A 24091-nucleotide genomic window follows, 5' to 3' on the forward strand; every position below is an offset into this window, starting at 1 on the left:
CACACTCATCTCTGCCATTGTAGTGTGAGAGCAGCCAGGGACAATACATAACTTATTGTCATTGTGTTCCAATAAAGCTTTATTTATAAAAGAACCAGTAGGCAGGCCAGATTTGTCCCACTTACTGCAGATGGCCGAGCCCCAGTCCAGCCGTGTTTTGTGGCGCTGCTTCAAGGGGACAGGGTGAGAGCAGGTGAGACCCGACGGAGAGCTCTGCTTCTATTTATCACAGATGCGCATTAGCTGTGGATTTTAAAGAGGGTCTAGCTACTCAAAAAAATAAATAAATAAAGCAGGGGCCGGCCCGGTGGCATAGTGGTTTAAGTTCGTGCACTCCCCTTTGGCAGCCCAGAGTTTGTGGATTCAGATCCCTGGGGCGGACCTGCACACCGCTCGTCAAGCCACGCTGTAGTGGCATCCCACATAAAATAGAGGAAGATTGGCATCGATGTTAGCTCAGGGCCAATCTTCTTCACCAAAAAAATAAATAAATAAAAATAAAGCAAAACTAGGCAGTCTCTGGATAACGCCTTGTCTCCCAGGTGAGAGAAGCGAGGAGGTGTCCCTCTACCCTCTGAAACCAAATCCCCAGAGATAAAGTGACACATCTGGAGTCCAGCTGTGGGGGTGGTATAGAAACAGTCTGGGATGCTCTGGAGAGAGGAAGGTGTCTACAGGGATGTGGCTGCCCACGGAGGTAGGGATTTCTCCAACTCTGCAGCTGCATAACCAGAAGTGGCCTTTCCACCAGACTGAGCCTGGCAAGCATTGGATGAGATAAAACCTTCAGGTCTGAGATTCTGTAACTGTGTGCAGAGGTCTTGGGGTGCAGGGATGTGCTCTTTCCAGAGGAGGCTGTCACCATGACTTACCAGCCCTCTGAGACACTCCAAAGGCCTGCAGCTCCGTGACCAACTAGCTCTAGACTTGCCCAGTATCTCAGCAGGAAGAGCCCTAGAGATCAGCCGGTCCATTTCACAAAGAAAAAAGTGAGTCCAGCACAGGGAGAGGCAGGCCTAAGGTCACACAGTCGGTGGGAGGCAGAAGTGGGGCAAATCCAGGACCTGGCTTCAAGGCAGGCTCCTCCCACTCTGAGAGCCATTCCCTTGAGGAGACACACAGGAACATCAGGCCGCCTCTTCCAGCCTCCTCTTCCTCTCTTGGCTCCATCTTACTTTTGGGAGCTCCCAGCCCCGGGAATAACAGAAAATAAGTAAAACAGAGGATGAGAACATCAAGTGGGAAGCAAGAGACCGAGAAGAGAAGAGAAAACCTAAAAGGGACCTGGGGCGGAGCAGAGAGAAGTCAGCGAGGCTCAGGCTCACAGATACGACCTCCTTCTAGGGGGAGTCTAGACCCCTTCCTCTGGTACCCACAGTCCAGTTGTCCTTGGGGTAACTCCTCTTCCCCTACTCTCCATGCATGTGGGTAGCATGGGGCTGACTCTACTCCTGGATTCAAGGCTGAGCGTGTATCCCAGAACCGTCCAACCCAAGACGGCATCCTTCCAGCACTGGTGCTTGGTTTAGGGATGGGCATGTGACCCAAACCAGACCAATCAGAATCCGTGAGATTCCATTTCTGGACCTTTGTTTGAGCTGTTGGGTACAAGAGACCTTCTTATCACTGAGGTTGAGCAGCTGGTCATTTTTCAGCCTGACTGTTGCCGCTGGGAAGGGAACGCTTACCTGAGAATGGATGGAAAGAAGAATTCAGCCAATGATGTGCTGGGAAATGTTTAAAATTGCCTCTGAGGGAAAAGAAAATCTCTGGTTTATAGCACTTGCCAATTTCCATGGAGTAAATCCTGCGTCAATGGCTAATGTCAGTCTACCAACATGATGTCAGTGAAAACAAAGTTACAGAGTTGGGAAGAGATGTGCACAGTTAGCTCTGGCAAGCTGGTACCCGTTGGCCCCAGGACACTGGATACAGCCTGTTGACATCATTTCAGTCCTTGAATTCCACTGGGCCTAAAACCAGAGGTCACTAGACTTTTTCACTAGATGACCCAGTAAGTTCCCTTTGCTTAAGCCAATTTGAATTTTGTTTCTGTCACTTATCACCATCACTCAGACCAGTTCACTCATCCTTACCCACAACATACACTTGCAATTCCAAACCAGCCAATTCTCCCAGTAAAACCATTTTCTTTCCCACTGCTTGGTCCTTCCTCCAGTTCCGAGGTCTCCTGCCTTCTCATTGTTTAAGCTCAGCCGAAAAAATAAAAGAGCACCCAAAAAAGAGATGAATTACCCTTCAAACCAAATTATAGTTTGGAAATAAAATCAGAACCTTAAAAGTCTGATTTGAGGCCTCCTGGATTTCCTAGGGACCACCACCTTCTGAAGATGTCCAATTGTAACAACGATCGTGCTTCCGATTGTGAAGATTAACCTTCCCCAGCCTGTCTGACATGCAATTAAGCGAAGCATAATCTCCTCTAAACAATTTGAGTTGGATATATTTGAATAATTTAATGTACACCTGCAACATTCCATCAATATTACTCCCCCTGTTTTTTTTAAGTAATTAACATGGCAGACTTAAGTTACTCCTAATTTCCAGCAAGTCTAGAGTGACAAAAGTTCAATTGATGAAGTCTCAGGGGACAAGATTAGTATCTGCTCTTCTGTTTGCCATCTCAAGACTCCACATATTATTTGTAATTGGTATTAGCAACTTTAAATTCTGATTAATTACGAGAGAGCCTGTTTTCAATGCAGAAACAAAGCCAGGAGTCAGGGAGTAATAGACCCAATTATTCCTAGGTAGGCTTTCGGTAATAGATTTTATTATCAAGATATTTCATCTGAGAGGCAGGCGCAAAGAAACTCATTTCATTAGATGATAACACCTCTCGAATTGAGACGAGCGCATCTGGCATTTGGGATCAAAACAGCTTGGAAGAACTCCGTTTCAGAAACGTGTCTGGGGCTGGCGACCCCGGGTCCTAAATCCTTTTTAGGATTGAGTTTCTTTTGTACAGAAACCTTTGTGGGGGTACAAACAGGAGACCACGATGCCTAGAAAGAGGAGAATGACAGAAACACCCCCCATTTCCCTGGCCAGCTCTCCGAAAATGCGGGAGGCAATTAAGAGCGGGGAGTGCAGCCGGCTGTGAAGAGGGAGTTTATAAACGTGTTGGGTCTTTCTGGATCACGCTGAGATAACGGGCCGTAATTAGGAGAGCTCTCTCCGTGTCGGGAGAACCGTAGAAGATGTTATTTACACCCTGTTCGTGGCCCCGTGCGCCCTCCATATGGAATGCCTTTTTAAACACTCCAGTTCCCAGCCAGAATAATTCATCTTTATGCTCTGAGGTTCATAGCCATTTGCAGGAGGAAAGCACTGAGAGCGTTTTAAAAGGAAACCCTTAACTGGGTTTGGTGAATGCCTCTGGGCCAGGGGTGGGAGGGGCTGTGCTCTGACTGAGTGTTTGGAAACTTGGGTCTTTGGGTGGCTGAAAACCAAAACAAGAAAAAACAATAACAAACATGAAAACGACTGAATCTCGCTTTGGGCTTCCTAGGGCCCTTACCAGATGTGGCCAGATTCTCAGAAAACAGGAGAACGTGGACAAGAGGGAAAGATGGAGAGCCAGCGTGCCCTCAGAGGTACTGATGCGACAGGCAGAGCCAGAAGCGTGGCGTGAATTATCTATCTGAGCTGACGTAATTGTCCCCATTTTATACACGAGCGGACAGAACACCCTGAAGATGACAGGGTCGGTCCTAAAGGTGAAGTAATTTTGCTTAAAAACAAGACAGGCAGTGAGCAGTGGGATCTGACTGGGGAGCCTTGTGACTCCAGGTTCCTTGCTCACCACCAAGGCCTCCTAACCGGGGCACAGAGACCCCATCAAGGAGACACCAAGCCAGCGGGATGCTGGAACCAGCTCCCACCAGCTTGCGAGAGCAGATTGCTCGATTTTCAGGAATATTGCGAGCCAGTTGTTATAACTTTTCTTAAGAATTAAAGGGTATAGACTCACAATTAAATAAATCGTATTAAAAAGAAAGGTGACACCCACTCCAAACTCATTGCTTCCTAATTCTTTTACTGACATCTGACTATTATCTACGCTTTTGAAGTTATTTCTGTTTTTCATATCTGTACGGTGGAAATGCTATGTAAGGGGGTGCTACAAGGGGCCGGCCAGGTGGCGCAGCAGTTAAGTTCGCACGTTCCACTTCAGTGGCCCGGGGTTTGTGGGTTCGGATCCTGGGTGCGGACATGGCACTGCTTGGCAAGCCATGCTGTGGCAGGCGTCCCACGTATAAAGTAGAGGAAGATGGGCACGGATGTTAGCTCAGGGCCAGTCTTCCTCAGCAAAAAGAGGAGGATTGGGAGCAGATGTTAGCTCAGGCTAATCTTCCTCAAAAAACAAAACAAAACAAAACAAAAAAGGGTGTGCTACTGTACATGGCTTCCCGGTTCCGCATCCAGTGACATCATGTCGTTAGCCTGAAATCAGTCCTGGGGCTGGGGGGTGATTTATACCGCAAAGATGGGTAAACACTAAACCAGGAGGCTGTCGGCCCTGGAGAACCGGTTGTTAAACATCTACAAGCACACCACAAGCTTTGCTCCCAGTGGTCTGGCCGAGTCCTCTGGGATCCCAATTCATGCTGACCTGTCAATCACACCAGGAGGAGGCTTTCTCCTTCCAGGGAAATTCACCCTCCCAGAAGGGAGCCGAGGCTCTCTCGGGGCTGGCCCCTCATCTGTTTTAGGCCTCACCTTCTTTTCATTTCCCCCCCCGAAGGTGGCAAATATACCCCAAAGTAACACCAACTAAATAATTCATGGACCATATATAATTGATGCTGGGTTTAACAGAAGTAGAGCCATAAGTGGTTGTCTTTTAACTATTTATGACTTTGCCCGGGTGGCTGACAAGCCAGGCTCAGTGAGGAGATCACACCCAGGCTCCCATGTTTTATTTAAACATTATTAAAAGTACACAGTCTGCGGCGAGGCCTTCGATTCCACTCAGAATTAGATTCTGCTGTGAAGTCGCCTCTGGGGCTCAGAAGGGCTGGGATTAGATTTGGCTGGAACCGCTACTGTCTTTTTCCTGCGTGTGGAGGGAGTTAAGCTGCCTCCTCCTCCATCCTTGAATTTCTCTCTTCCTAATGTGCCCCCAGCTCCAGTTTTTCTGTGACCTTGGACACATCCTGTCACCCCTCCCCTCCCCAGAGCCTCAGTTTGATCATCTGGAAAATGGGGCGTACCATAGGCATTGCCTTAAGAGTTATTGTGAGGATGGGAGCAGAGCAGGATTGTTAACTGGGGGTGGCTGTGCCCCCAGGGGACATTTGGCAAAGTCTGGAGGTATTCTTGACTGTGATGACTTGGCAGGGGATGGGGGAGGGGGGTGATGCCACTTGCGTCCAGTCCTTAGAGGCCAGGGCTGCTGCTAAGGATCCTACAAGGCACAGGACAGCCCCACAACAGACAATTATCCGACCCAAAATGTCAATAATGCCAAGGTTGAGAAACCCTATATTACAGAATCAGAAGCAGTGTTAATTTATATGATTCACTTTATAAAAAACATACGTGAATGAGTAAATGCCACGAGTCTACAACTTACGAGGAAGAGAATGGGTTTGAGTGGCTCAGATCTGGGTTCCAATTCTGACTCTGCCACTTGCTGGGAACGTGACTCTGGAGAAGTCGCTTCAGCTCTCTGGCTCTTAGTATCTTTGTTAGTAAAATAGGGATAATTAGCTTAAAGGGAGAAGGTTAAATGAGAGAACCCACGCAAAGTACTTAACGTGCTGCCCAGCACACAGTAAGTGGTAAACAAATCCTAGCTCGCATCAGCATCAGCATCCACCATCGTGGACAGTGTACGGGATGCAGAAGTGGAGCTGGCAGACGGATGGTGAAGTTTGAGCAGAGGAAGAAAGAGAGCTAGAGGAGGAGCAGAAGGAGAAAGAAGACAAAGTAGCATCTATTAAGTGCCTACTGTGTGCTATCAGTGGGCACTTTTATACACATCATCTCATTTAATCCTCACAGCCACCCAGTGACATTGGCCGCATTTTACCCTCTTGATTTATGATGATGGGGAAACTGAAGTTCTGCAATGGTAACTCAGCTGCCTAAGGTCTCAGACTCCAACTCCAGTGCTCTTTCCACCACCTGGTAGTGGGCTGAAGTGTCCCCCCAAAACTCATGTCCACTTGGAACCTCAGAATGTGACCTTCCTGGAAATAGGGTCTTTGCAGGAGTAATGAGTTAAGGTGAGGTCCTATTGGATTAGGGGGGCCTTAAATCCAATGACTAGTGTTCTTACAAGAAGAAGAGATGATATGGAGATAGAGAAGACGGTCACGTGAACATGGAGCCAGAGACTAAAGTTATGTTGCCACTGCCAAGGAATGCCCAGAGCCAGCAGAAGCTGGAGGAGGAAGGAAGGATTCTCCCCTGGGGCCTTCAGAGGGAGCATGGCCCTGCCGACATCTTGCTTATTAGTCTCTGGCCTCCAGAACTGTAAAAGGATACATTTCTACTGTTTTAAGAAAACCAGTTTTTGGTAATTTGTTATGACAGCCCTAAGAAACAAATACACACCCTCCCCCTCAACATGAGTCAGGGCAATTCTGTGAGGGAATCAAAGAGAGAGAAATAACATGTCCATGCCTAGACAAGTGATAGCTGAAGAGGAGCATGGGAAACAGCAGAAAAGAGGGGATTGGGAGACAGAGAAAGGACCTTTGCAGTTGGCATTCAATGGGGGAGCTGCAATGAGAAGGAAGAAAAGGAAGGAAGAAAGGAAGGAAGGAAGAAAGGAGGAGCTGAGGAGTCTGTGTTTATATCCGATACGTGGTTTCTCTGCATTTCTGGAGACGTGAACATTGCCTGACACACAGCAGGCATTCACTAGACATTTGCTGAATGCAAGTATGAGGAGGTCACGATGACCATGGTGGGACCACTGCTCCCCCAAACCTGCCAGCCAATATTGCCCCATCACTGAGGAAACTCACGATGCATTTCCCTGCACAGCTGCTATCTTCGCTGGGTCTCATGGCTGCTCCAAACCACTTCCTCCTGTGCCCACACATCCCATCTTATATCAGAATTATTTAGGGACACATGCATCTGCCCTTGATCTCGAGCTCTCCAAGAGCACAGTCCCTGACCCATTCATGTTTGCATCACTCCTAATATCAAGTACAGGGACAGGCACATACGACTCAAACAAAACTTTATTGATCTGAAAGTTCTAATTTTTAAGATATACTTTTCAAACTGTTCTCTTAGGAGGCAAAACCTCCAAATGTTGGGGAAACGTCAGCAAACAATTACTGAGAATCTACCCTATGTCTGACCTTGAACTGGAGGCCGGAGACCCAGAGTCAAACCAAACCCAATCCCTCTCTCAGGGGCCCTCCGTCTAGGAAGGCAAAAATGCAAGCAATTGCAACAACTGAGTGATACAGGCATGGATGGGGGAACACAGGACCAAAGGAGATGCTTAACCTAGTGAAGGCTTCCTGGAGATGAGACCCGATCTGAATTTTGAAGGTTGAACAGGCAGGCAGAGGAATGCATGAGAACAAAGGTGAGGAGTCAAGAAAGAACATAGCATTGTGTCCTGCACACTTGCTTAACATGCAAGGTGATAAGCAGCAGACAAGCAACAGCAGAAAAATCTACAGAGGCCAGATGTCAGAGGCCCTGGGAAGGAATTGGGTCTTTGTTCTGAAGGCCACGGAGAGCCATGGAAGATTTCTTAGCAGGAGAATAGCATGGTAAAATGCAACCCTTCTGGAAAGTTCTGCAAGAGAAGCAAGAGTGGAGGAACAGTGGGGAAACAAGTTAGAAAGCAACTGTAGAGGCCCCGACCAGAGGGGTTGGAGATTCAATAAAGATGGAGGAAGCTGGGATGGAACAGGAGGGAAAGGATTGGAAAAATACCTAAATAAATTAAAACGAGCGGGCCTGACCATTCATCTGTGTGAGGCAGGGGGAGGCAGGCCACTGCGATTCCTACTGCAGGTCACTGGGGGGATGCACAATAGTGAGCGGAAGCCCCATCTGAGGTTTTCAAGACCAGGAAGCCTGTGATAAGGACGTCTGACCCAGGGGAAAGTTGAGACCAGAGGCCAAGGTGACATGAAGGGTAAACGCAACGGCTGCAGCCTCCACAATGGGCGCGTTGGCCAAAAGGAGGCAGAGGGCAGGCCTTCCTGTCACCTTCAGCTCTTCCAGCTGCCCTTGACCTCCCTTGAATACCCCGTCCTGGGGCCAAGGTGCTTTCCCCTGGGCTCTGTAACTATTGAAAACCAACAGGATATAAATCCACGGATGAGCTGTGTCGTCGCTCCAGTGACAAACGGACTTGAATGATTTAGAGCCAGAAGATTCTTTTCTCCATAATGGCTCTGGGAGTCGCCAGGAATAGTACATTTACTAAAATTAATGGCAAAACCTCATTTTTCTTTTTTCCGGGAAGAGAAGTTCCATGGGCAGGGTAATTGATCCTGATCTGGACGTGCCGGTGTGCCAGCTAGAGGTGTAAATCATTTACACGAAACAACTCGCAGCCCTTTAAACCAACACCAACAGTGACAAATGGTACAGGCCAGGGACAGGAGGGAAGGAACACTGAGAGGAGATCCATCAACATCCTTCTCGCTTCTCAGCGGGGCCCAGAGTGCGGGATCCCTTTTCTGGCAGTCCCCCAGAGCAGAGCCATTTTTCAGCAGGGTTGGGCGAAAGGACAGCATGGTTTCCCATTGGTAGCACTCGAGTTGGACACACAGGGCCACCAAGACCAGCTCTGCCACTCTGAACTCTGTACTCCCAGGCAAGCCACCTCACACATCTGCACCTCCACATTCTCCTCCTGCTAAGGTCGACATAAGTGTGAAAGGAGACAACACGTGCAAAGAGCTTGAGCATAGAGCGACTCAAGGAATGTTTGTCCAGGGAATGAATGAATGAATGAATGAATGCTTGGACTACGGAGACAGGAAATTCATTCTATCCCTCCCAGGGAGATTGGAATTTCATACATGGAAGGTGAAGAGGGCAATGCTTTACCCAAAGAAATGACTTGTGGTGGTGAGCGTGGGTCATCTGAGAACCCCCCACATCCCAGAACACAGACGCCGGGTTTTGCCCGTGGAAGCCCTGGGCGTCCCTTACAGAGAATTGTACAAAATACACTCGCGACGGCCTTAGGCATCTCTCTCCGTTCAGCATGGGCTCCTTGAAGGCAAGAGCGTGTCTTGTTCCCCGCTGGATCCCAACATCTAGCACAGGGCTTGGCGCACAGGAAACACTAGAGACACATCTCGCAGGAATGAAAGAAGCAGAACCCGGACTGCCTTGCAAGCTTTTGGTGAAGTCTATAGAGAACGCATGACACAGAGCAGCTGCCCCCGTCTTACAGGGATGGGATGGGGGAAGGCAAACTCGTGACTTGACATGGACCTGGAGAGGGGAGATGAGAAGCCTGCAAAGTACCAGGATGCCACGCCAGTGGGAGGGGCCTCGGCAACAGCGTTTGTCTTAAAATGACACTGCTCATTGAACTCTCCCACTGAGCTGTGTTTCGTCCACATTGTGAGCTTCTACAAAGCAGGGACCTTAGGCCTCCTTGCCCCTCTCCACCAATCCCCATCCCTGTGACACGGCCATAGTGGTGGTGAATAGATAAATGTTGGATAAATAAATGTAACGATACAAGAAAACATGACTTCCTCCCTTCTCCCAGTGGAAACATGCCAGGGCCCAAAGGCAAGGGGCATATTTGAGGGCAAATAGGTTGGTGAGTCTGGGACATCCACTATTAGGAAGGATCGGCCAGCCTGACATTGTCCCTTTCAGCCTGGCTCATCCACAGAATCACCGAGGAAACAAGCCGTGGGGATCACTGCAGAATGCCAGATGAATAGCACCTGCCCTTCCCTCCTGTGTGGGCTGAAGGGAGTTCAAAAGTCATGTCCACCGGACCCTATCCATGCGGCCTTATTTGGGAAAAGGGTCTTTATAGATATAATTAAGGTAAGGATCTGAGATGAAATCAACCTAGATTTAGGGTGGGCCCCAAATCCAGTTACAGGCGCCCTTAGAAGAAAAAGGCAGAGGGATATTTGAGACACACAAACACAGGGATGAGGACCATGTGAAGATGGAGGCAGAGACTGGAGCGATGCGGCCACAGCCAAGGATCCTCCCCGAGAGTCTCAGAGGGAGCGTGGCTCTGCCAACACCTGATTTCAGACTTCTGGCCTCCAGAACTGAGAGAACAAATTGCTGTTGTCTTAAGCTACCCCGTTTTTGGTAATTTATTACAGTGGCCCAAGGAAATGGATACGCTGCCCAATCACAGCAGAGTAAAGTTTAGCCCCGGGAAACTGAGCCAGAATCTTGCAATCGGAAAACAGAGACAGACGCAGGTCTGATTTCAGCATACACGCAAGCTTTGTGTCTTACGGTTTTGTGTTGTTTCTACTTTGATTCATGTCTGGGGGTTGCCCTAAAATCTTTTCAGTATTTTAGGGCTTTTAAAGATCTTAATCCATCCCTAGAAATGGGGACAGAGAAAGGGAAGTGGGAAGAGAGGGAAGGAGAAGAGAGAAGCCAGAGGAAGAAAAAGAGAGCAAAAGAGAGAGGAATGAAATCTCTGTTTGATCTGGCCGGAATGTCCAGGTGTTGGGTCAGTTAAAGAAGACATCAGAGCAGAAAGACGACGGATGTTCTGTCACTCCCAGCCGGAGCTGGCAGGAGGAGAACTCAGCTGCATGAGAAGCAGGGCTGGCTAATGAGGAAGGTTTCCTGTCAGTTGGGGGAAACAGCCTTTCTCTCTCCCAGAGCCACGGAGGGTGGAGGAACGGCCAGTCACGGGGCTCCGACTGTGTCTGGGGACCTGGGTCTCTGCGCCGGGCCTCACCTCCCTGCCCCCCGCTCCCCCCCACATACCAGCCAGGCTGCTGCCTTGTCAAGGGTAAAACTGATGGGGATGACACTGGCCGTGAGAGGCAGTGGCCCGAGAAATATACTTGCTGCAGGAGGACAAGTCGGTGAGACCTGTCACAAAACCAGGGTGGACAGGGCTGGAATGAGATAATGACTGACTTATAGACCTCTGCCCCAAGCCTCAGCATGTTGTGGGTTGTCTCAGTGAAGACTTCATGGGGTACCAGATGCCTCCCCGGTCACAGAAGCAAATATCTGGAGTCAGAGATATCTGGCCTCGCAGGGAAAAGGAGAAGCAGGCTCTCTCCGATGCTCTGCGATCCCTGCAGGAAACTGTTCTCAGAAAAATACACCGAATCATGGAGAAACCTTCCCAGTGGGCAGGAAGCAAATTTTAAAACGTTCTTTGGACCACACCAGGGAGCAAAGCACGGCTTAGTGAATAAAAGCAGAGAGTACAGAGTTGGGCAGATCTGGCTTAAATTCTTACTAGCAAGTGGATGTACCATTTTGAGCCTCAGTTTGGCCTGTCGATGTCCCCGTGCCTCAGTTTGCCCACCTGTAAAGTGGAGATAAGAATAGTACCGACCTCACAGTACTGACAGGAGGATTTAAAAGAGAAATATTTGACCCAGAAGCTGGCACACACCAAGTGCTTAATAAATGGTGGCTGTAACATTATTGCTTTTACCTTCGATCTTTGTTGTTGCTGTTAATAGCCCAGAAATCGCACTCACACTTACTTGGTGTGACCTTACGTAAGCTATCTCATCTCTTTGAAGCCTCAGTTTCCACATCTGTAAAATGGGACAATAATCCGGGCTCCGCAGGGTTGTTACGACGATTACATGATATTATGGATGTTAAGACTCAATGCAAGGCAGACATTTAATAAACGTGGATGCCCTCCTCTCCGCCTGAGGCCGCCCTGCCTCTGGAGCGGAAAGAGGGAGGCGGAAAAGAAAGTCTGGAGTCTGAGATGGAAAGGCGCTGGGCCGTCATCCAGCAGCAGGGAATGCCATTGGTCCACTTTGGGCCCGCCCCCTCGGCTTGCAGCCAATGGCAGCGTCGTCTCTCCATTCATCCTCTTTCAGGTTCTCCCAGTTTCCCGCTCACCCAAAGGTCCCAGAGGCATCCATGAGTCTCCCGTTCAAAAAGAGGGAGAACTCTCTCCCCAGTCCCAAGCTGTCAATCACACGAGAGCCAGCGCTGGGGACAGCACTCACCAGCTCCATGCACCTGCGGCTGGCCTCCGCCTCCCGCTGCACCAGCTCCTCCATGTCCGCCTTCAGCTCCTCCAGGCGCCGCTGGTAGTACTGGCTGCTTTCTCGCTGCTGGGACTCGGACGTGGTCGCCTGCGAGAGCTCCTCGCCCATCTTGATCAGGCTGTCCCGGAGCCGGATCACGAGGACCTGGAGCGGGTCAGAGAGCACACGCCCACCTGGGAGTTAAGAGGCCAGGGGCATGGAACAGTGGGCTGCAGGAAGAGAAATCCTTTGCCGAATCTCTGCGTGTTTTTATAATCAGGATACTAATCCTGACTACTGACACAAAAATGAGGAATGTACTTTAAAAGCCTCGACAGTGATAAGTGCTGTTCTGAGGGGCAGTGTAGCATGCTGTTGGGAACCCTGACTGTGAATATGCTCTGGGTTCAAGTCCCACCTCTTCCTCTTCCTGGCTGTGTGACCTTGGGCAGGTTATTCAACCTCTCTGATTGACAGGGATGTTAACAGTACCTTTGTCCCAGGGATGCCGTCAGGACTGCACACGTTAACTTATGCAGAAGGCTTAACTCAGTGCCTGGCACATTAGTGGATGACGTGCTGGATAAGCGTTGGGAATTATTAATATTTATAGCAGCCTTCATTCATCTCAAGATCTGGGAGGTGGAGTGGTGCAGTGGGGAAAGCATCACGCTGGGAGATTAAAATCCCTTCCCCAACATGGGTTCCAGTTTCCCCAATTTGTAAAATGAGGAGATTGAACAAATAATCTCCCATGAGCCCCAGCTCTAAGACTTTACGGCATTTCCCCTTTACTCGGGAGGAAATCCTTGCGGACACAGCGTAACAACAGAGAGCAAAGAGCTGTGGGCATCGCCAGTGCTACAGAAAACAAACCCGACGGCTGGCTGTTCTGCAGAATTCATTAGTCAGCCAACAAGCCTGGAACCGATCGATCCTGATGGGCAAATACTCAAGTGTTGACACAGAGCGGAGCCTGCATGAATGTTTCAGGCCCTTCCTGAGGACTCTGAGCCCCTTTGCAGATCAGAGACCGAACAATGGCGTGAAAGAAAAAAAAGCTTTACTATTCATACCCCCCTCGCCTTGCAAATGGAGTTTAGCAACAAGTTCAAAGGGCAGCAGGAGGGTCAGAAGGAGGAAGAGTAGCTCTCGAACTGTGTCCTCCGGCACCCCGTCTCAAGGACCTGGAATTCCACCAAATTCAAATAATGATGACAAGGCGGAAAAATGAATCTGAAGATAGAATCTGCTATTTAATGTTTTTCTACCATCAGTTTCTTTTCTTCTCGGCTATCACTTGACTCTGCTAGACTCAAGTGAAAAAACGTTCTGTGATGTGGCCCAATGTTATGTATCGAATCATTTAAAATATAGTAGATCAAAGCTTCAGGGTGATCTGCAGAGACAATGATGCCTTGAGCGATCCTGTGAGCAATTCTGAGAACCACTGACAGTTAAGACGAACAGGAACTTTTCTCTGTTCCTCATCCATGGCAGCCTTCTGAGAGACCAAAGGCGCAACAGAGCATTGGGAGAAAATGTCTCAGAAAGCAAAGTGCGGCCTCCCACTGTCCAGATGCGCTGCCATACTGTAGGCAAGCCAGCTGGCCGCAGAGAAGTTACAGCCCGGGACCAGGACGGAGTGAAGGGCAAGTGTCAACCTACTCTTGTCACTGACACTACCCGGCTTTATCTTGAATAAGTCACTTGATCTCTCTGGGGTCATCTCATTCTATCCTACCAGCCCCACGGGGCTGTGGTGAAGGTCAAGTGGAACGGCTGATGAGGAAGGATTTTGACAATGGTGATGTCCTCTGTAAATGTCTCATGTCATTAGCCTATAGAGCTAAATTGAATATAATCATTGGACCCCACCTGACCCATCCGTGTCTTAATCTGTCCTTCAAGGTCCAGCATCAATGCCACCTCCTCCTGGAGGCCTCCCTGATTCCCCAGCCTGAAAAGACCTCTGTCCTCCAGACCTCACAGCCCTCTCTCCCCGTGATGGGTATTTATGTACATATCTTACCCACGCCTCCTACAAAGCTCTATGCTTCTGGAAAGCAGAATCTGTTTTATACATCTGTCTTTCATGCAGTTAAAACAGCCTAGCACACTCTAAGTGCAAAATAAAGGTCTGCTCATAATGAGTGTTGGGCACATTCATGGAGGAGTAGGTGGATGGAGATGGGCAGAAGTGGATCAGTGGATAAAAACATGGGCAGACAGAGAGGTCAAGGTCTGAAGAGAAAAAGAATAGACGAGGAGGAAAAAGAATGAAGAGATAAAGGTAGGACAAATGGAAGGCGGTGATGAATGGACCGATGAAGGTAGATGGAGATGGAAAGAGATAGATGGGGGTGGATAGGGTGATGGATAGGCAGTCTGTGGGGCAGTGTGGTTGAAGAAAGGAGGAAGGGAGCGAGGGAAGGAGGGGACCCCTGTGGGAGTCGGGTGAGCAATATATATCCAGATGGAGGCATGTGAGTGGATTGATGGATGATGGAAGGATGGACAGAGCTTACACAAAAGCCCGCGCTGCTCCAGCCCTGAGCAACATTGACACGTCCACAAGTACCTCGAATCTCTTAATCTGCACTTTCTGGAACTCTGTCTTGTTCTCCAGGTCACAGATGATCGCCTCCTGCCTGCTGACGATGGCTCGATCCACAGTGGACTGTTCCAGGTACTCGATGCGCATCTGAGCCACCTGCAGCTGGGGGCAAACCCAAGAGGGCCATTGGCCACCTGATGGCCCTGAGTCCCAGGATGGAGACTCATGCAGGGCCCGGCCCCAGACCCATTCACACCGCCTCCTTCTCGGCTCAGGTGCTGTCTGTTGAATGCTCAAGCAAGAATTGCTGGGTACAATCTGGACCTTCACGCCAGAACCTGCCCTTGGGTCTCAGGTGCTGGGAGGTGACATTTCCTGGGCCTTCAGCCTCAGCTATAAGATTTGCAATCAGGTAAGACTTCTCTTACCTTCTCTCCCTGCTCTGCTAAGGGAGCAAAGCCAGTCTGTGAGCAGCAAGCTTCAGCATCAAAGGACACAACCAAGAGTGGGTTTGGGAGCCAAGCACACAGATCAGGGTTCAAAACCAGGCCCCGCCACTTTCCAACTGGATGAGCCTGGGTAAGTCAGTCCTCTTCCCTGAGCCCCATTTCTTCCTTTTTTGTGTGAGGACTGAAGGAGCTCAGTGCCTGGTACATAATAAGTACCCAGCAATGGCCACTGGGGCTCTTATTTCTCTTGTGCTTGTTGTTACTCAGCGCCCAGGGACGTTTGCTGGACACTCAGTCATTCCGACAGCCACCGTCAGCAGCCACGTGCAACAGTTCTAGAACTTTGAGAATTTCCTGGATAATAGCAACCCACTAGCTAATGAGGGCAATTCAGGGGTGTTAGGAGGAAGCGTGACTTCAAAGGAAGATTTCACAGAGAATGATGATCCTGTCTTGCACAGACCGTCCCCTTTTCCTTGGAGCCATTTCTCAGAGGGAGAAAATCCTGCGCTGAATGGCTGATGAGTCTCATTGCACGGGGCACATTTGGATGCTGAACAGACACGGGCAGGAGTTAGTGTGTGTGTGTGTGTGTGTATGTGTGTGCACCTGCTGGGATTGTTCTCAACTCATTTGTCACAAGACTGAAGTTGAGCGAATGAGTGAATGAATGAATGACAGTTTCTGGGGGGGTCCCAGAGGGAGCCCTTCCCTTCCTCCCCGAACAATATGGCAGCTCTGAGCACGTACTTGTTCTTGAAGCTTGTGCTTCTCCTTCTTGGCTTCCTCCAGCTGCAGCTGCAATTGTTGGATCTGCCCAATGTCAGTCGCAGACTGGGGAGACAAAAAAAGGTCACCCTGAGAACACAGGCTTTGTTGGAAAACCACCTCTGTCCATCCCTTCTCCCTGCATCCACAGATGTCTAACTCACTCAGATCCTCTGTGACAGGAGCTGCTTCCAGAACGTCACCTCTCACATCCTCCCTACCATCCTTCATCTCAAGGTTCGCTGAGTCATTCCCACTGTAAAAACCTATAGCTTTGGTCAACTGTCTAGTTCTTTATTATATGCCCTTGAGAGCCCAGATGGAAATGGGCTGGCCACAGCACTGGGACCAGATTCCAAGGGAAGAGAACTATCCTGAGTGTCAGATAACTGGGATTCTAGAGCTGGATACCGGCCTCGACAAGCCACAGAACCCCTCTGCACCTCAGCATCCCCATCTGTACAATGGGCTGAGAATCTGCTCAGCCCCTCTGCACACGGTTTGTTGAGAGATTAAATGAGGCCATGGACAGTAAATGTCCTTAAAAAAGAGGAAAACCAAGCTGTTAAGCCTGATTATGTCCAAAGAGAGGGATTCCAGGGGGCAAGCGGTCTCTCACTTTCTACTTCCCACACGTATTTATTATTTAAATTATGTATAATGGGCATGTGAATATACTGCCTTTGTAATTGAAGAAATAAAGAAATTTCCACTTCGAACAAAAATAAGTGTGATTTGCAAAGGCAGAAGATGGCACAGGCTATTTTTGTGGTGGTTGTTATAACGTTAATGATAGCATTGATTATTTTTGTTATTATGATTCCCTGTTTAGGGGAAATTCCCTCAGATGGAATCTCTGTAGGATGCCTTTGAAGCCTGGCAGGCATTCCACCATGGATCTCCTCTGGGGGGTCTAATGTGGGGAAGATGCTCACTGCCTGGGGGGGCTGTTCTCCCCAGTTATGCAGATCAGAAACCTGCAGGGGATCCTCATCGCAGCCCTCAGCTCCACTCCAATGCCCCTGCTTCTCCCCGTCCTGCCATCCTGGCTCCTCATTGTCTCCTGGGTCCAGCCACTCCTGCGATCTCCACTCCATCTTCTGACACAAGCACCATTGTCGCTCCCCTGGCTGACCGCCACTTTCAGTTATTCAGCAGCTAGTTACCGAGCATCTACTCCGTGCCAGATGCCCTTCTAGGCTCTGGGATACAGCGTTGGATGAGACAGGCGAACTCTGTCATTGTAGAGCTGACCCTCTCCTCCTGCTCTTTCCCCTAAAAAGCTTGCCAGGGTTTCCCATCACATGTAAAATAGAATCCAAACTCATCACAGCTTACGAGACCTTGATCTGGCCCTCCTCTGCTGGCCTCACTGAGCTCATCTCATGCCACGCTCCCCTCACTGACCTCCTTTCAGCCTCTCAGATGCACCATCATAGGCCCTTTGTGCGTGCTGTTCCCTCTGCCTGGAATACTCCCCTGTTCACTCACCATCCCACTTCAGTGTAATTAACTCCTGCTCCTCGTTCAGATCTCCAGCCAAGTGCCACCTCCTCAGGGAAGTCTTCCCTGACCGCCAACTAGGCCAAAGTTTGCAGAACCATTTTAATTTCCTTTCTGGACTCTTAGCTCACTTTTCAAGTCTTCCCTCTGCTCTGGGGTCTATGTGATAAGGTCTGCCCAGCCCATGAAGCTAAGAGCCACAAGAAAGCAGGAATGGGATGTGCTTTTACTCAACACAGTATCCTTGGCATTTCACACAGTACCTGACACATAGTGGGCACTCAGTAAATACTGAATGAATGAATGAATGGGTAGATGGAGAAGTTGATGGACAGGTAGAAGGAAGGATGGATGGATGGATGGGTGGATGGATGGATGGATGGACGGATGGAACGATGGATGGATGGATAGATGGGTGGATGGATAGATGGATGGATGGGTGGATGGATGGATAGATGGGTGGATGGATGGATGGATGGGTGGGTGGATGAATGGATGGATGCATGGATGCATGGATGCATGGATGGATGCATGGATGCACGGATGGATACATGGATAGGTGGATGGGTGGATGGATGGGTAAGTGGGTAGAAGGATGGATGGATGAATGGGTGAATGGATAGATGAATGGATAGGTGGGTGGGTGGATAAAAGATTGGATAGGTGCGTGGGTACATTGATAAGCAGATAGATAGTGGATACAGAATATTTCCATGTATAGATGGATGGATATGTGGGCGGGTAGATGGGTATATTGACATATGAATAAGTCAAAGTCTTTCTTGGTGGAGATGACCTCCAGAGATGCACACACCATCTGAAGGTGACATTCTCCTCCCTTAGGGCCACGTGAACTTCCATCACTTCTGTTTATCTTTGTGGCATTTATCTCCAAGGTCCTGAGATCAGGGAGTGGCCCAACCACATCACCTTCTCAATATCCCCCACCTACCCAGCCTGAGGCCACCAAGCCTTCTTCCACTTGAGGCCATTACCTGAGCAATGAGGTCCTTGTGCTTCTGCATGAGGTCATTCAGGTCATCCTGGTCCTCATCGATGCGCTTCAGGAGATCCGCCCTCTCAAACTGTAGCCGGTACAGCTGCTCATCCACCTGGCGGGAGGCAGGACAGTGGCTGGGGTCAGTGGGGGGAGGGGGACAACAGGGTGCTGATGAAGACCACAGGGGGCTTGCCCGTGGGTGTGTCAGGTGAGTGAACCGCTACCTGGAAGGGTGGCCATGGGTGTGTCAACGCATGCTGTGGGTATGACAGCTCTGTGAGTGTGTGTGTGTGCATGTGTGTGTATTGGGCATGCATGGGACTATGTAAATGTTGCCTGTGTGTATGGGAATGGATGTATGTCTGTGCAAGCCCACCTGGGAATCTGCACACACATTTTAAATGTGCATGGTACATATTTGTGAGTGCAAACCCTGTAATCTCCCTGAACGCAGGGACTTATTTATGTTCACAGGTAGATCCCCAGTGCTTGGCCTGCAGGTGCTCAATAAATATGGCGACATTTAGATGTATATTTTCCCCTCGAGGGCATTTATTTTGTACGTGTGTCTGGTGATTTTATATGTGAGTGGGTACATTCATCCCTGCATGTGTGTGTGTGTGTGTGTGTGTGTATGTGTGTGAATGTTTGGGGGCACGTTCCCCTTAATCTAGTGCAAACAAAATCTGCGACAAAAGGGCCAATGGAGATCTTAAGGCAAACTTTTCCCTATAAATCTCTAGCTATACCTAAACTTTAGGATTTTACACGTCTAGTATAAATTTAAGCCAACCCTGTATGCCCAGCCAGGGGACTTGGAAACCCACACCCAGTTTTCACCAACATAATAGATCCATAATGTGTGTTCCTTTGTCCCTGTTCAGTGGTGAGCGCATAGTAGGCCCATATAAATGACTGGGTCCTTTTTAGGAGTGAGCCTAAGTGGGACATAAGGGCTGCCCTTGTCTCCACTTATAAGAGTGGACATGCAGTAGCCCAACAATAATGACTATGGTGATGAGCACACAATAGGACTACAACAGATGACTGAGAACCAATTACAGTGGTGAGTGGGTGTGGGCACACAATAGATAGTGGTGTTCCCACTTAGGGTGCTAAGCAAACGGTAGGCTCCTATGAGATGCATCCCACAGTGCTGAGCACACACTAGGTCCACACAGGTTTCCTAGCCTCCCTGTGCAGAGGCATAGTCGATGCTCATAGATGTCCTTATACCTTTCTAATGCTCAGCTATAGTAGGATGTCTATACTCAGTGTGGAACACCCAGTAGGTCTACAATGGGTCTCTGTACCTCCAACTACAGTACACTGAGTGCCCTAGTCCCTCTTATCATGCTGAGCACACAGCAGGCCCATGCTAGCTCAGAGCCCGTGCTGGCCGAGTCCCCACAGCCCCAGGAATGGACAGGTACCAGGGTCTTGCTCCGGGTCATGTTTTCCAGCTCGCTGTGCATGCTCTCCAGGTCGGCAGTCAGCGCCTTCTGGGTCTTCAAGGCGTCCTCGCACTTGGCTTCACTCTGCTCCAGCTGGACCAGGCGGGAGGGGAGGAGAAATGAGAAGTCCCGTTGCTGCCCCCTTGTATGTCCTTCCGTCCAGCCCCGCCCGCCCCCCTCACGCGGCGGTATAATTCCCAGGCGGCCCCCATGTCTTCACAACTGTTCATCAGCCCACATTCGGGGAAGCAAGTGTGCCTGCATCCGAGGCCGCCAGGTCTGAGCGCGCCCACAATTGAACCGGCCCTGCCCCGTGAAATAAGGCCAGGCCACCCCGGCCTCAGTGCCAGGAGCTGGCCCCAGTTCCATTCAGCAAACATCTGCTGACGCCCACTGAGGGCCAGTCATGGGCACGCAGGAAACAGTGAGGCCGGGCCCTGGCCTCCCGTGGGGGAGAGCGGCAAGGACAGGTAATGACAGCCTCTCAGGAGGAGTACAGGGAGGGGGGCACGGGGACCCTGGGGACCGGGATGGGGTCAGGGAAGGCTGCCTGGAGGAGGTGCTTGGAGGTCACTGGGGACTTGCCAAGTAGACATTTCTAACCCGGTTCCAGAATTGGGAAGCCCCTATAAAAGGAATGCAAAATATTCTGCATGTGAGCATTTTCCTGGTCGCAATTCATGACTTCCACTGGATTCTCCAAGGTTAAGGGTCACTGACTTAAACAGTCTCTCTTTCTCATCCTTCCGCCCACCTGCACACAGTAGGCCTCCCATCTTAGCCAAGGGGGGCCATCAAGATAGATACAATTACCTACATGGCCCCAGAAGGCAGACAGAAAAAAAGCACGTCTGTGCATAAATCTTAAGTCCGTCTTCCCCTTAAGGCAGCTTCCCCTTGATTCCTGAACTCTAGAATCTTTGAGCAGAAAACACCCTTAGAAATCACTTAAGGAAAACACTTGGAGCTCAGAGAGGGCCAGGGCCTTGCCCAGAGTCACACAGCTGCAAGGAGCAAAGATATCACTTATTTAGTCCAGACCAGCGTACTTTTACTTTCTCAACTGCCAGGCTGATAGCACCCCCCAAAACAGTTAATGCCATTAAAGTTGGTGCAAAAAGGCAGAAAAAAAAAAAGGGTGTCCTTGGGGCTGGCCCAGTGGCACAGTGGTTAAGTGCACACGTTCCACTTCGGCGGCCCAGGGTTCGCTGGTTCGATCCCAGGTGCAGACATGGAACCACTTGGCAAGCCATGTGGTGGTAGGCGTCCCACATATGAAGTAGAGGAAGATGGGCACGGATGTTAGCTCAGGGCCAGTCTTCCTCAGCAAAAAAAAAAAAAAAAAAAAATGGTGTCCAGGAACTCAGCCCCAGATGTTAGAATAATGATAATGTGAATGGAAGGCAGAGAGGGAGAAGGGAGGCTTCATCCATTCGAAGGTCAAGGCCCTGGCCCACTCCCACAGCTTCCCACACCGGCACCTCTAGCTCCAGTCCCACCCAACTGCCAGCAACCGAAATCCACAAAAGCCCCCTTTTCGAGACCCTGAGAACAGTCTATTCCTGCAGCGGGCTCAGCACAGGGCCTGGAGGAGGAGGACTTGGTGGCCCGTCTTCCTCAGCGACTGGGAGGAATAGAAACACACCGAGAAAAATGATGTGGAGCAAGGGGAGGTGATCGGCATCATTACAGCATAATCGACAGAGGAAGCTTGAAGTCAGGCACAGTCTCACCTTCCCGAAGGCAGCTCCAGGGCCTCTGGCAAGGCGGGGAGAGGGGAAGGAGGGCTCCCCTGCCGGAGGCAGGGCAAAGACAACCCCTGATTTCTGCAGAAGCCAGAGGCCTCACTAAGGAGAGGCGTTTCAGCTAAGACCTAAGATGCACAGGAGACGGCCGTGTGCAGATTTAGGAGGAAGAGTGCCCTGAGTAGAGGCAATAGCCAGTGTAAAGGACCTGGGGCAGGAACAAGAACAAACTTGGTGCCGAGAAATGGAAAGATGGCCGGTGTGGCTGGACAACTGGACAGAGAGAGAGAGGAGGAGGTGATGCAGAAGAAGTGAATGGGGGTCACTTCAGTGAGGTTTGTGAGCCAGCACGCAAAGCTGCGGTTTATTTTCAGTCTGTAGGGAAACCATTGGCGGTTTCCAAGGAGGGTGGCATGACCTTCCTCTGGCTGCTGTGGGGAGGATGGGCTTTAGCGGACAAGATCAGTAACACAGCGGCCAGCAAGGATGCTGCTGCGGTCCTCCAGGAAGGAGGTGCTCCAGTCAGAGCGGAAGTAGACAGAAAGGGAAGACTGCACAGTGGGTGTGCACAGAACAAAAGGTCTGAGCAGACAGGAGCAGATGGGCCATCATGGAGGTGATGTCAGACAACTAATGGTGGACGGGAGGCATCATGCAGGGCCCCGCTCCAGCCCAAGTCGCTCGGCCCAGGGCCAGGAGGCGAGCGAGGGCCACTGTAAGGAGCACAACAGGGCAGAGCCGCAGAGGACGACAGCAGCGCCCGCCTGCTCCGCTCCTCCCGTGGCTGAGGGTCGCATCTGCGTGATGCTGCTGGTCCTCGGAGCCACCGGAGAAAGGAGGCTCTATTTTGATCCCCATTTTACAGGTGGTATATGGCGCACGATCCAGAAATGCTCCGTCCTTTCCCTGTTGATGGAGACGGCTGCTGGCGGTGTTCTCCGCTCACACTGGGTTAGAGGCAGGATTATCCTGGCCCTGAGGGTTTGGGCATGAACACCACACCTGCTGCTGTTGCTTGGGGACCGTCTCCAGTGCTCTGTGCTTCGTCTGCCTTGCTCCAGAACCTCCCACAACAGCTCTAGGACAAAGGTGCCACCAGGAAGACTAATGGATAGAGGAGGAAACTGAGGCTCAGAGAGGGGAAGTGACTTGCCCACAGTCACACAGCTGGTCAGTGGATACAATAGGTTGGTCCAACTCAAGACCCCAAGCTTTTAACCACTGGGCTCCACAGCCCCTCATGGCAAGTCTGACCACATGGGTAGGAGGGATTAAAATAAAGGGAGAGCTCGGTTGCAGAGAAAGCAGTCAGCTCAGAGACTTGGTGCCGTAATAGAAGCCACTCAGACAGTGTCATGAGGGCCTGTCCCAGGGTGGGGCCTGTAGAAGGAGAGGTAAATAAACAAACTGGAGAGAACAGACGGAGTTCAGGGTTTGAATCAATGTGGGGGCAGTGACATGCATCGTTACTAGAAACTTCCAGAGATGAACAAGTTCACCCCGCAGGGAAGAGGAAGGAAACCAACATTTGGTGGCACTGAAGTGCCAGATCCCACGGCGTGTGGAGGTCGGAGCTGGGGCCCTGGATCCAGACCCACGGGATCTGCCTCTCCAGCCAGTCCTCGAAGGTGGCTATGCCTCGCTTTCCTCATCTGTGCCATGGGGACAGTTCCATCACAGGGTACTCCCAGGATGAATGACTGAAAACACGACAGTGCGTAGCACACGCCCGGCACTGAGAGCACCCTACAAATGGACCGGCGGGTGTGGCTGTGGGTCATCCCTTTCATCCCCTTCACAGCCTGAGACGTGGCAGTTTTTGTCCCCATTTTAGAGGGGAAGAAAATGAAGCAGAGGCCACAGGGGCTGTCAAGGTCACGCTGCCGGGATGCCGCAGGGCCTGGGCACCCACGATCTCAAGGAGGAATTTTAGGCTTCCCGGCAGACTGGGATGGGCGGACAGGTGCCGAGCCCAGAGGCACACACGTCCAGCAGGCCCGCGTTTTAGTAGCATCTGGATGGCCGAGACCGGAAATTCTCCAGCCCAAAGCCTCCCTCACTGGGCAGCCTCCGGGCTGCTGCTGACAAGCCATCTTAACGCCGAGCTTTAAAAATTTCAATTTATTACTCTTTAGGGAGCAGGAAGAAATACAGGGCCATCTTGGGCTGATTTCCTGTTATGGATGAGCTGGGGTAGGAATATCTCACTGCACATTACTTCCAGATTGGGGCTGTTTGACGGACGTTTTTATGAAGTCGGGTGGCAAGTCACCTTCGGGCCGGGATGGCATCCTCCGGCAGTGCGACACTATCCACCAGGGCTTTCAAAATGCCTTCCCGGGAGGGGATCCTGGCAGAACAGGGGTTCGAGCAGAGGGGGACAGTGCAGCCAGGTGACACGGAGCTCCGGGGGAAGGCTTATAG

At 50.4% G+C, this 24091-nt stretch overlaps 1 protein-coding gene across 2 annotated transcripts in view; it reads right to left on the minus strand.

Annotated features, from left to right (window-relative positions):
- MYO18B (myosin XVIIIB) overlaps positions 1-24091 on the minus strand; it is a 250529-nt gene that overhangs the window by 57035 nt on the left and 169403 nt on the right. For both annotated transcript variants that reach the window (XR_011441307.1, XM_070275312.1), the window contains exons 35-39: positions 19902-20015; positions 18464-18580; positions 15948-16031; positions 14773-14910; positions 12171-12356 (exon numbers count right to left, since the gene is read on the minus strand). Coding sequence is in view for 1 of the 2 variants with exons in the window: in XM_070275312.1 (XP_070131413.1) it covers positions 12171-12356; positions 14773-14910; positions 15948-16031; positions 18464-18580; positions 19902-20015 (639 nt within the window). In the remaining variant the exon portion in view is untranslated. The remainder of the gene's footprint in view (positions 1-12170; positions 12357-14772; positions 14911-15947; positions 16032-18463; positions 18581-19901; positions 20016-24091) is intronic.

Source organism: Equus caballus, chromosome 8 (genome assembly GCF_041296265.1).
Source record: "Equus caballus isolate H_3958 breed thoroughbred chromosome 8, TB-T2T, whole genome shotgun sequence".
NCBI classification, from domain to species: domain Eukaryota; kingdom Metazoa; phylum Chordata; class Mammalia; order Perissodactyla; family Equidae; genus Equus; species Equus caballus.